A 13,228-nucleotide genomic window follows, 5' to 3' on the forward strand; every position below is an offset into this window, starting at 1 on the left:
GGATGTGAACATGTTCAAACTACCATATATGCATGTAGGAAATTGTCAAAGTGTGCAAACATGTATTAATGAATTAAAGTGAAAAGAGTAAACGATATTATGATTACATAAATCACATTACAGAAGCAATATATGTGATTGAAATGATATACTTTATAAACAAAAATTGTTGGTATTAAGCCAATCACATCCAAACCAAAAATTAGTCTAAATCTCAAAATTAATTTTCCTTATTTATACTCTACAAATTATTCAAATAAGGCACATTTCATTTATTTCAATATCAATCATTTCCTCACCATCCCTTGCTCTACAATACCCTTTTCATCTCTCATTTCTTCTTGCCCCATCCCTTTTTTTCCTTTATGCAGCCAGTGGAAATTTAAATACATTTAAATACATATATATTTTACTGACAACTTTTATACTTACAGACAACAAGCCATGGTATTTCCCTCCCCCACTTGAATTTTTGATATGAAGACACTTCACTGCTAAATAGTTCAGTATTCAGAAGTTCTAATGGAATTAAGCAGAGGTGAGAGGATAAACCTAAGTTGAAGGCCAGTCTGGAACTACAGAGTGAGTTCCAGGTCAGTCTGGCTTAGAGTGAAACTCTACATCCAAAAAAAAAAAAAAAAAAAAAAAATCTCTTGGTCTAGAGAGGTGGCTTAGCAGTTAAAGCACTTACATGCAAAACCTAAGGACCCAGGTTCCATTCCCTATGTAAACTAGATGCACATTGTGGTACATCCATCTAGAGTTTGTTTGCAGGAGCTAGAAACCTTGGTGCACTTATTATCTCTCTCTCTTTCTCTCCTTCTCTCTCTCCCTCTTCTTCTCCCTCTCTCTCTTAAATAAATAAGTAAATTTTTTTTTAAATCCCCAGTAAATGCACTCTTTAATATCTCATCTGGTAGAATGGAAGTCTGTAGATTGAGCAGAATATCCAATAAACATGAACACTCCTGGGGTTGTGGAGAAAGCTTAGTGAGTGAAATGTTTGCTGTGCAAGCAAGAGGACCTAAATTGAATCCCCAGAACCGTAACTGGGATTTCTGCCAACAACCTAAAGAACTACTCACTCAAGTTATCTTGAAGAGTAAAATGAGTCTGTTGAGGATTACTAATTGAGTTCTGAATGGCCATGGCTTACCAAGGTCCTAGTTTATATGGCTGTATCAGCAGCAGGATGATGCAAACACAGACTCTAAGTACTACCTGTTGTCACAGCAGTCCAAGTAACTACAGGCTTAGACAACAAAAGGCACAGACAAAATAAGGCTGAGGAAGTTATGCATAATCCATCTTTGTCTGAATCAGGGAGTCTGCTCATCGCATAAACACCATCTAACCATAGGATGAATGGTTTGGTTCACTACACTCTGCCACATATAACAGCTAAATGAACGTGTTGCAAATGGAGTTATCCCAGGAAGGATTTAGAGGACTAGGCTCATTAAACTACCTGTTATTCCTTCAGCTGTTCTACATATTGAAAAGTACTGAAATATTTCACTGTGGCAGAAAATTGGGTGGTTGGAATAAAGAGGTCTAGAATAATACTCAAATATCAATATGAGTATACAATCCAATAAATATATTTAATCCTGATTGTTACCATAATAGAAGATAATTTTCTTCTTGCAAAAGACTCTTGCCAGGGCTGCCTTCATGTCTCTGTTCCTCAGGCTATAGATGAAGGGGTTCAGCATGGGAGTCACCACTGTGTACATCATAGACATAACAGTCTCCTTCATTGTAGAATTAGTAGCTGATGGGCATAAGTAGAGACCAATAACTGTCCCATAGAACAGTGACACCACAGACAGGTGGGAACCACAAGTAGAGAAGGCTTTATGGATGCCATGAGCAGAAGGAACCTTGAGAATGGAGGAGACAATCTGAGCATAGGACACAATAATGAGAACAAATGGAATGACAAGAATAATGCCTCCCATGACAAATATCACCAATTTGTTAATGTGAGTATCAGAGCAGGACAGCTTGAGCAGGGCAGACATGTCACAGAAAAAGTGGGGAATCACATTGTCTGCACAGAAAGACAATCTGGCCATGAGCAGAGTGTGCAACATGGCATGAAATGTGGTTAACAGCCAAGATATCACCACCAGACACACACAGCGCTTGGGGCTCATGATGCTGGTGTAATGTAGGGGGAAGCAGATGGCCACATAGCGGTCATAGGCCATAGCCACAAGCAGGAAGCTCTCAAGGTCTGCAAAGAACAGGAAGAAGTACATTTGCATCAAGCATCCTGCATAGGAGATGGATGGTACTTGGCTCTGCATGTTCTGCAGAAGTTTGGGCATCGTGACAGAGGAAAAGCAAAGGTCAGAGAAGGACAAGTTGCTGAGGAGAGAATACATGGGCATGTGGAGACGGGAGTCCAGATGAATGAGGACGATGATGAGGAAGTTCCCCAGCATGGTGGTGAGGTACATGGTCAGGAATAGAACATAGAACAGGAGTTGGTGCTCTGGAGGGATGGGCAGGCCCAAGAGGAGGAACTGTGAGATGATGGTTTGATTCTGTCCTGTCATGCTCGGTCTCCAGGATCTTTAGGAGAAAATAATAGTGTCCCTGAAGTATAAAAACAAAAATGAACATATTTCTATGATCTATTATCTGTCACAGTTCTGCAATGATTTTATCTCAATTCATACTGGAAATTCAACAACCTGCAATCAGAAATATGGCCCAACTGAATCCTAGCCTTCTGTCTGACTTACTCTTTTTCACTTCTCATTAGATGTAACAGTGTTGACTCTTCCCTCCCATCCAAATCATGCTCTAAATTTCCTGGTACTTCAACTCTGCTGATGGTTTTATAGTCATTTGTCCTCAGCAACTACTATTTATTTATTTATTAACTGTATCTACCATGTCACTGTTTCCCGAGGCATTTTCCTAAACACTGTTCCATTATAAATCTATAGACACAGCCCTGATGGTGCTCCCATGGCATCAATTACCATCTAAACCTCATGAGCAACCCTCCCTGTCACCTGCAGTACCATCACTGACTGCTCACTGATCATCTCCCCATGAAAGTACCAGCACCATAGTCAACTCAGCTGGCGTGCATGAAACTCATGGCTCATGCTGCCTTTGTCCTAGTCCACTTCTCCAGTGCCTCATGTCAGGCTCAAGTCAGCTATCTGTTTTTTTCTCATAGTTGCTTCCTTCCCTTCAGCATCTCATCTTGGACCTCCTAAAGATCTACACTGTATTCTCTTTCTTATTCTCTTTCCTTATTCCTGTCTCTCCTCTTGCCTATTTCCTCTCTCCCTTTGTTTCTTTCTGTCTTCTTGTTTTATGGAGAGTAGCCCAAACTGGCGTCAAAGTCACCATCCTTCCGCTTCCACCTTCCGAGTGCTGTGTATGGCACCACGCTCACTTTACATTCTCTTTCTGATTGACCCATGCATACTTGCCCCAGTTTCCAAAATCTGAACTAGGTTGCTACTGTGTCTTGTCTAGACAGTTAGAATAGAAGAGCTTACCGTTTCACCTCCCTGATCCTATGCTCACCCTGCTGCAATCTCCTCATACTGCCTCCATGCTCTTCCTGGCTTCAGTCTCTTCTTTCTGTGGCTGTCTAGGATGAAATTCTGATCAACATTATCATGCTTCATGACTGCTCATTACTCTTAAAATTAATTTAAAATCTTTGAGGACAAGAAGGCAAAACATGCCTCATGAGCTGCATCTTGGCTCTCTCTACAATGCTATCTGACCCCCACAATGAGTCATGTCCTACACAGCAGTGTTTCATCGTCACAATTTCTTTACTCCCGCCTTCCACCTTGGCTGTTCCTCCTGCCTAGCCATATCTTCCCTCTTCTCCTGCTTCATATGATCTACCCTCAGTTAGCTTTCATGTATATTACATGTGACTTTCCCAGCTAAACCTTCTGTGTTTCCCTAGACCAGCTGAGACCTGCTGCTATGTTCTTCCAGGGTCCATCACACATCCCACAGCACTCAATACCCTTGATCAGTGGTTTATAACTTACCTCCCACTAGACTGGAAAGTGTTAAGGAAAACTCATGTGTGCCTTCATTCTGTAACAGGGTCAACACCTGGCATGGCACCTGGACAGGACCAGTGGCTCATGAGTATCTGTTTGCTGCCCCTCAGACTGAAACATAATTCTTTCAATTCTAAAGGCTGAAAACAACCATCTAAGAATCACAGCTATGAAATTTTCCCAGGACTCCCTAGTTTGAACCAAACTTTATTACACTTTGATTTATGACACTTTAGTATTGAATTTCTAAGTGCAACTTCAGGCCGCACCACTCTTTTTTCTAAATACACAACCAGAAAATCTGCAATATGTTGATATCATGCTGATATTTTTGTTTTTGTTTGTAGACATCCAGACATAGCATGCTGGAGTTACGATAAGGAAAAGCATCAGTGAAACTGTATAGACCCAAGACAGATCTTGAAGACCTCAGTGTGCTGCTTTCCTAAGAAATGAGTAAGACCATATGTGGCATCCAGATACTATTATGCATTACAGATTAATACCATGTTTCCCCAATACCTGCAGAGACTGACTGAGGTCTCTTGGTCTCCACAATGAACACCAATAACCTCACTGAAGACCCTCAGCAGAATTGGGGAGGGGCAGGGGTGTCAAGTGTGCAAATTTTTAATAAAAAGTCAATAAAATCTTTAAGAAGGATTCAGCTGCTACTGATCAAGGATATAAGTTTCAGCCATTCCTTCTCATCTTCCTCACTTGGTATATGTACAATTCTCAGTCTAGACTGCACATAAAATCATGAAGCACAGAGCTTTGGGCCTGAGATAAAGCTCAATGATAAGGTCCTTTCCTAGCATGGACAAGTACCTGGTTCCAATCCCCAGTACTAAATAAATGAAGAACAAATAAGTAGCTTCTAAAAATTAACATGTGAAGTACTTGATGACCCTGCTAAATCCTAACTTTGACTCAGGTAGTCTTGATGTAAGAAAAAAATTCTACATGTTGTTAAAAGTTCAAGTTTCACTTTCAGTGATACAAACTCTGCAGACCCACGGAGCACCCATAGAGTAGTGAGATGACACATACATTGTTAAGTAAACAAATCTGAGCCATCCACTAACAAAGGTGATACTAACTTCTTGGAGCCAGTCCACAGTATTTTTGAAGCTCCTTGATAAATTCAGTTATACAGTCAAGGGTTAAAACCCTCTGTATCAAATGTCTACTTCACAGAGATAATATCATGTTGAAATAATTTAATTTTGTGAGAATAAATTTTATGCTAATATTAGAGAATCCACTCATTAATAGAAAGATTGCAAATGGTAAAATTTAACCAGAAGATTTGTACATTATGAAAAGTCTGAGGAGAGAGAAATAGAAAAAGAAGAAAGATGTCATACCTGGGAAAATATCCTGAGTAACATTATGCAAGCTAGGAAAACACGACCCTCAGATATGAAGGACACTAAGACACCAGTACATTCATCCTTCTGCTAAGTTACTCAGGGGGTCTCAGGATAACTCCAACACCCTGATCCAAAGCCCTCTTCCCTTTATTAATTATAGACATAGACAGGAACAGTCTCTGTAGTCATCATCTGTGTCAGTACCACCCCTGCTTGCATTTTCATTCTATGCATTCCTAGGCTGAGGGGATCTGTGTCCCAGAGGAATGCAAATCCTGGAGGAACTTGTTAAGAACAAACAATTATTTAGGACCTGTCTGCAACCAACTCTCTCAGACACCTGGAGCTCTGACTAATGACAGTGTCTGATCTCACTTGACTACACTCCTGGTTATGGTGGGAGCTGAGGAATGCTGATACTTACACATTGCCTGTTTGCAAAATCACACATAGCCCTGTGTCAGTGGAGCTTGCATTGGTGGAGGTGATAAAGAATGGCTTGAGTCATAAAAGGCACCAAAACCAAAGTGTGAATGCTTTCAACTATTTTTAAATTTCTACAAGAGAGGTCATCAGCTGTTTTGAAGCAGAGTGCCACCATGAAAGACACATGCTTGAGAACATCCCATGATGCAGTCTCTGACTATAAACCACAGAATCAGGCCATGTAAGGATAAACATGCTGCTAATAAGAGTTGATCTTTTATGAATTTGTTCCATTCTTCCTCAAGTTGAGATAGAAAAGAAAATTCAGAATCCCACCCTATTGACTTACTTTCATCTCCTTACATCTCTAGGAAAGCCTAGCCAGCACACATCACCAACATCACAACCATTCTCTGAATCAGAATGTGCCTGAATATCCCCTAATGCCATGCTCTTCCTGTCTCTGCAAATTGATCACTTAGAAGTCATAGAAGACATCTTCCACTTCTTCCTCCAGGCTCCCCTGCAATAAAAATAAAAATAAAAATTCATTCCCTGGGAAGCTATTTCTTCATTTGTTTTTCAGTTATTTGGCTAGTATAATTTGCATTAATTTTTTTTTGTGGGGCTGGAGGGATGGCTTAGCAGTTAAGGAATTTGCCTGCAAAGCCTAAAGACTCAGGTGCAGTTCCCCAGTACCCACATAAAGCCATATGCACAAGGTGGCACATGTGTCTGGAGTTCATTTGTAGTGTATAGAGGCCCTGGCATGCCTATTCTCTCTCTCTCTCTCTCTCAATATCTCTATCTCTCTCTGTCTCTCTCTCTACATCTCTCTCTCCCCCTCTCATTCTAAAATGAATGAATGAATAAATGAAATATTTTAAAAAACACAAAATTTAGTTTTGCACATGAAAATATTAAGTGGTGCCCAAAGAATTCCCCAAGGAGTCAGACGCAGTGCTCCCTCCTCCTGCTGAGTACAGCAGCCCAGTTTCTCCCTGGATATCAGTCTCAAACCCCTCAGGCAGAATGACACCACTGTTCTTTGTGCATTACTTCACTAAGAACCAAAACCAGCTGTGTGGGAGGCTTAGCTTCCATTTCAGTGAAACCATTATTACATTCCCAGGGAGAATAATAGACCCATTAAGAGCTGCATATTTTTAGGACACCATTGTAGGTCCGACACACTCATTTCTTGCCACTGTGAACAAACTTCAGATGCATGTGTCACTTTTATGTATCTGGTTTCTGGAGAATTGAACCTGGGCCAGACTTTGTAGGAAAGCACCTTTAACCACTTATCCATCTCCCTAGACCCTGACAGACTCATTTCTTACTCCATCTATGGCTACAAGAGCCAGTTCTGCATTGATGCCAACTAGCCTTAATAGATGCAACTTGATAGTAGTTCACCTCAATCTTTCTGCACATGCTCCTTGATTTTTACTCTAGGACTTCTCTGACTTGACAAAAGATAATAATGAAAATCTCCTTAACACTCAAAGAAATATTAAAATCCATGGCCCACTTTACATTACTCACTTTGGACAGTGAGAGGGCTAGATCCGAGTTCCATTTTGGTTTGCTTTGCTGGAGAGGACGCAGACTATTGGGTTGTCTTTGCACTCTTCTCAAATAGCAATTGATGGCATAAGAGTCAATCTAGCCCAGCATGATAGCTCACACCTGTTACTCTAGTAGTCTGTAGGTAGAGTCAGGAGGATGGTAAGTTTGAGGCCAGTCTAGTCTAAAGAGTAAGACCCTATCTTTAAAGGGGAGGCTAGGGATAGAGGGAGGTAGTTCTATGGTTGAGTGCATTTCTAGTATGCATAAGTCTCTGAGTTGATCCACAGCACCATAAATATATTTCTATACTAAGATATTCTGTATTCTATGATACAAATTCTGTGTTTTTGCTAGTTTCCCACCTTCCTAATCATTGTCATACAATAGTAATCCTGAACCCCAGAGGACTTGACTCCTCCTACTTAGTTCTTCTCTTTCAAAACTGATTTTGATTTTGCCTTTTTTGGTCTTCACACATCATGTAATAGTCACATCAATTTGTACACAAAAGTTTGGGTTAGGGCTATGGTTGTAATCTTGTTGAATTTCAAGATTCTCTGAAGAGTCTGTACCAGAGTGAGACTCTACCTTGAAAATCCAATAGAAAAAAAAATTGTGGGTCATCACAATCCCCATGGGGATAACCTGCATCCCCAATGAGGAGGGGCCCTTTGGAGTGGGGCAGAGATGAGGGGAATGATGGTACCAACATGTGCCAGTTACATACTGAGTATGTCCATAACTAATAAAAATGTGGGTCATGATCAAGAGAATAGACATAAGAATACTCAGAACAGGGCTGGAGAGATGGCTTAGCAGTTAAGCGCTTGCCTGTGAAGCCTAAGGACCCTGGTTCGAGGCTCGGTTCCCCAGGTCCCACGTTAGCCAGATGCACAAGGGGGCGCAGGCGTCTGGAGTTCGTTTGCAGAGGCTGGAAGCCCTGGTGTGCCCATTCTCTCTCTCCCCCTCTATCTGTCTTTCTCTCTGTGTCTGTCGCTCTCAAATAAATAAATAAAAAATTTAAAAAAAAAGAATATTCAGAACAGAAGAAGGTGCTTATATAAGAAAGCATGATGTAAAAATCCCCAGTAAAGTTATGTATGTCCAAGTACAGGAGACATACATAACCCCAAAAGCACATGACCAGAAAAGAAGCTCTCCACATCACATTACACTTAAATGCCAAAAGCACAAGAGCAAATTATGTTGAAAGGAACAAATGAAATAGCTAACTCACTTAAAAAGGCAAACCCATCAAAATAATACTAAATATCTCATCAGAAAAACTAAAAGTAATTATATTATATTAATTTCAGTCCTGGAGTCAAAAATTAACAGCCATCATTACTACATCCAGACACTTTTTAAAAATATTTGTTAAATATTTTATTTATTTATTTGAAAGAGAGAGACAAAGAGACAGATACAAAGAGAGAGGGAATGGGTGCTCCAGGGCCTTCAGCCACTGCAAATGCACTCCAGATGCATGTGCCACCTTGTGCATCTGGCTTATGTGGGATCTGGGAAATCGAACCTGGATCCTTAGGCTTTGCAGGCAAATGCTTTAACCATTAAGCCATTCCTCCAGCCCAATATATCCAGCAAATTTAACACTTTAGGGCTGGAGAGATGGCTTAGTGGTTAAGCGCTGGCCTGTGAAGCCTAAGGACCCCGGTTCGAGGCTCGGTTCCCCAGGTCCCACGTTAGCCAGATGCACAAGGGGGCGCACGCGTCTGGAGTTCATTTGCAGTGGCTGGAGGCCCTGGCGCGCCCATTCTCTCTGTCTCCCTCTATCTGTCTTTCTCTCTGAGTCTGTCGCTCTCAAATAAATAAATAAATAAAAATTTAAAAAAATTTAACACTTTAAGATGAATATAAAATGAAGACCTTCTAATATAAGCACAGCTAGAACAATGCTTGAACACTATACCAGCTCTGCAGAAGATTCTTAAAGTAATTCTAAGAAGAAGCATTACAAACACAGGTTCTTAGGAAAGAATAGACTTCACAAGAAAAAAGGAATAAATAAGAATTAGGAAAAATTATGAGACAATCAAGCATCAAACCCTGGGAATTAGAAAAGTCCTCAAGTAGATAAAGAATATAGAAAAGAGCAAACACGGGCTGGAGAGATGGCTTAGCAGGTAAGTGCTTGCCTGTGAAGCCTAAGGACCCTGGTTCGAGGCTCGATTCCCCAGGACCCACATTAGCCAGATGCACAAGGGGGCACACACATCTGGAGTTCATTTGCAGTGGCTGGAGGCCCTGGTGCACCCATTCTATCTCTCTATCTGTCTCTTTCTCTCTCTGTCGCTCTCAAATAAATAAATAAAAATAAACAAAAAAAATTTTAAAGAGCAAACATGGAAATGGACACATTTATAGGAATCAGCAAATGCCTGTCAAAAATAACCATAGATAGCTGGGCATGGTAGCGCACGCCTTTATCCCAGCACTCGGGAGGCAGAGGTAGGAGGATTGCCGTGAGTTCGAGGCCACCCTGAGACTCCATGGTAAATTCCAGGTCAGCCTGGGCTAGAGTGAGACCCTACCTCGAAAAACCAAAATAAATAAATAAATAAGTAACCATAGATACAAATGATTATACCTCCTCAATTAAAACACACCAATAGAGCCGGGGATGGCAGAGGTAGAAGGATCACCATGAGTTTGAATACGTACATAACGAATCCCAGGTCAGCCCTGACTACAGTGAAACCCTACCCCAAGAAAGAACAACAATAAAAAAGAAACCAACAGGATGGTAAGATGGCTAGATGGTTCAGAAGTTAATCATGATTCCTGTACCAACAGACGGCCTGGGAGGCAGGGACCTGAGACTCTCAGAGGTCAAAATGGAAGAGAATATCCAACATTCCACTGTGGCCACTGCAGGTGACATTCTGGAAAACCACAAAGGCATATACATGCTCCTATGCCACACCACACACAAAGACACAGACTACCTGATCAGGTTATACGAGATCCAGTTATTTGTTGTCTGTAAAGTGCACACCTCAGAGACAAAGATATGCTAAGGCTAAAGAGGATGAAAGTGGCCTGCCAAGCAAATGGAACCCCTTAAGTAAGAAGCAGTATCTACAGTCTATCCAAAAGGCAGACACTAGTCAAAACTAGTCATAGCAGTAAAGAAAGTCCCTAAAATAAGTGGAAAATACCACAAAAAGATATAACTGTGAATATATGTGTGGACTGAGCATTGATGCACCTAATTCATATATACTACTGGGCATAAGGAAATAGTTCTAAGTACAATAATAGAGGGAGATTTCAATGCATTATATTTTATCTCTGGTGAGGGAGTAATGTACTACTTTCATCAACAGGTAAATCATACAGACTAAAACATCAACCAAGAAACGTCAGAGTTAAATGAAATTTATGTAATGGGCCTAACAAGTATTTATAGAAGACTTCATCCAACACCTGCAGGGTACATAGTTACATCATGTTACATAGAATTATGACCTTGTTGTTGTCTTCATTTGGAGAGTAAGCATGACATGTGGTTTGATGTCAACTTGACAAGGGGTGGACTTGTGAAGATTAAGTTTTGTTGTCAATTTAATCAGATTAGGAGTCAGATAAAAGGCAGACATGTTAGGCAGGTTTGTGAGATTTCCAGGAAGTATTAACTGAGAGACAAAATCCTTCTTCCAGAGTGAGTAGCCCTTTCAGTGGTGGACTATATTGGTTAGTCTTTAAAGATTTTTTTTCTTTTAATATTACTACACCATCATTAAATATGTATTGTGAAGAGATTAATAATGTATCAAAGACTTTACTCAAGTCCATTAAATAAACACTATTCAAGAACAAACTGCAAACCAAAAAAAGAAAAAGAAAAAAAAAATAGCTCCAAGAGAGTGCAGAGCCTTCTGCCTGGCTGCCCACTCTACTCATTAGTGTGCATCTCTCTGCCTCGTTGCCACTGTCTTTATACATTGAAAAACAGTTTTATTGGCCTTCCAACATGGACTGAAGACCAGAAGCTTTCTAGGAATCTTCCAGGCCTTCAATGTCAGATTGGGATTGCTAAAATACCCAGCCTCATAGACTGGGCAACTCCTGGGTTCTGACTCTCCAGCCTGCAACTATTGGACTTCCCAGTCTGTATCCTATAAGCTAATATCATAAATTCCCTTTACAATACATATTTATTCTATCAGTTATGTCCCTGTACAGAACCCGAACTAATACAACTGCCAACAAACCTGAAATGTGAAATGCAAAATTATCATAAAATACTTGCGGTAACCTCCCCTGAGACTATGTCTGTGAAAGAAGTTAAATTTGAAAATCACTGTCCTAAATAGTTTCTTACCCCCACACTTTCCAAAGATAAGAATACCTTGCTGTGAAATGTATCTGTTCTAGAACTTGTATGTTCCTTCTATGGTCTCCAGTTCCAGGTCTCCAAAGAATGGCTCATTTCTTTTTGTGATAAAAATGTACCTATAGATTTAAAAACTTACAAATTTTCCTTTAGTTAAATGAAAGTGAAAATACAATTTACAAAATCTGTAGAACAAAGAAAAAGAAGCTCTAAGAAGCTATGAGTGCCTACATCATGAGATCAGGAGGGCTGGAGGAATGGCTTAGTGGTTAAGGCATTTGCCTGTGAACCCAAAGGACCTAAGTTCTGGAAAATGGAATGTGAAAGGAATGGGATGCTCCCTCTGTGCAATGTAGGTGTTTACTGTTACCTAAGGAATGGGATGATCCCTCTGTGCAATGTACCATGACCTCCCTGTATCTCTTTGATTCTAAGTATCTTTGTGATTACATAGCATAGAATGTTTCTTGCCTCAGTTCCATGTATGTGACCTATGTAACCTTGCAGCTTCTTGTAATAGCCCCCACTTGTTTAACAGTATGCAACTTTTGTGGATTAACTCCCAATCCTGTTTTTACTATAAACATCATGTACTAGTTCCAATAAAAGCTGACACTCTGAACAGTTCAGGGATGCATCTTGAGATCCCAATCCTTTAATGCAGACGTTATGCACCGGCTTTCTTCTTTTCCTTTCTTTTTACCCAATAAAACTTTGCCTCACATCCATGAGTCGATGGTCTTACTTTGTGTGACACCAGACCCCATAATAGTTCAATTCCTCAGGACCCATATAAGCCATATGCTCAAGGTGGCACATGTGTTTGGAGTCCATATGCAGCAGAGGAAGGCCCTGGCATGCCCATTCTCTCTATCTGCCTCTCTCCTCCTCTCTCTCTTTCTCTCTCTCTCTCTCTCTCTCTCTCTCTCTCTCTCTCTCTCTCTCCCTCCATCCCTCCCTCCCTCCCTCCCTCCCTCTTCCTCTCCCTTTCCCTCTCAAATAAATAAAATAATAAAAGTTATTTTAAAAAAGATCAAGTGAATGTAAAAAAAAATAACAGTGATCCACCTCAAGGTCTCAGAAAGCAAGAATAAGTCAAATCCAAAATCAGTAATTGGAAAGAAATAATGGAGACCAGAGCTAAAATTAGTGGAATAGAAACAGAAAAATAACACAAAGACACATTCCAGCCAAAATAGCTACATGAAAACAAGTGACAAGAAATGCTGTTGAGGTATGGGGAAAGAGGAACCCTTATTCACTGTTGGTGGGAGTGTAAACTAGTGCAGCCCTTATGAAAATCAGTGTGTAATTTCCTCAAAAAGCTAAAACTAAAATTACCATATGACATAGTTATACCACTCCTGACCATGCACACCCTACTACAGAGATACTTGCTCAGCCATGTTTACTGCTAGTCTATTCACAATAACAAAGAAATA

The 13,228-nt window shown here is 40.4% G+C and overlaps 1 protein-coding gene across 1 annotated transcript; it reads right to left on the reverse strand.

Moving 5' to 3' along the window:
• Positions 1 to 1,604: 1,604 nt before the first annotated feature.
• On the reverse strand, positions 1,605 to 2,564 carry LOC101595284 (olfactory receptor 1468). The gene has a single exon (XM_004667779.2). It carries the CDS (start codon positions 2,562 to 2,564, stop codon positions 1,605 to 1,607), a length of 960 nt encoding a protein of 319 aa, XP_004667836.2.
• Between the last annotated feature and the right edge of the window lie 10,664 nt (positions 2,565 to 13,228).

Source organism: Jaculus jaculus, chromosome 9, assembly GCF_020740685.1.
Source record: "Jaculus jaculus isolate mJacJac1 chromosome 9, mJacJac1.mat.Y.cur, whole genome shotgun sequence".
Classification (NCBI taxonomy): domain Eukaryota; kingdom Metazoa; phylum Chordata; class Mammalia; order Rodentia; family Dipodidae; genus Jaculus; species Jaculus jaculus.

What these genes read in the sequence shown, in the direction of transcription:
- LOC101595284 (XM_004667779.2), bottom strand. Translation starts at nt 2,564, where the DNA reads ATGACAGGACAGAATCAAACCATCATCTCACAGTTCCTCCTCTTGGGC.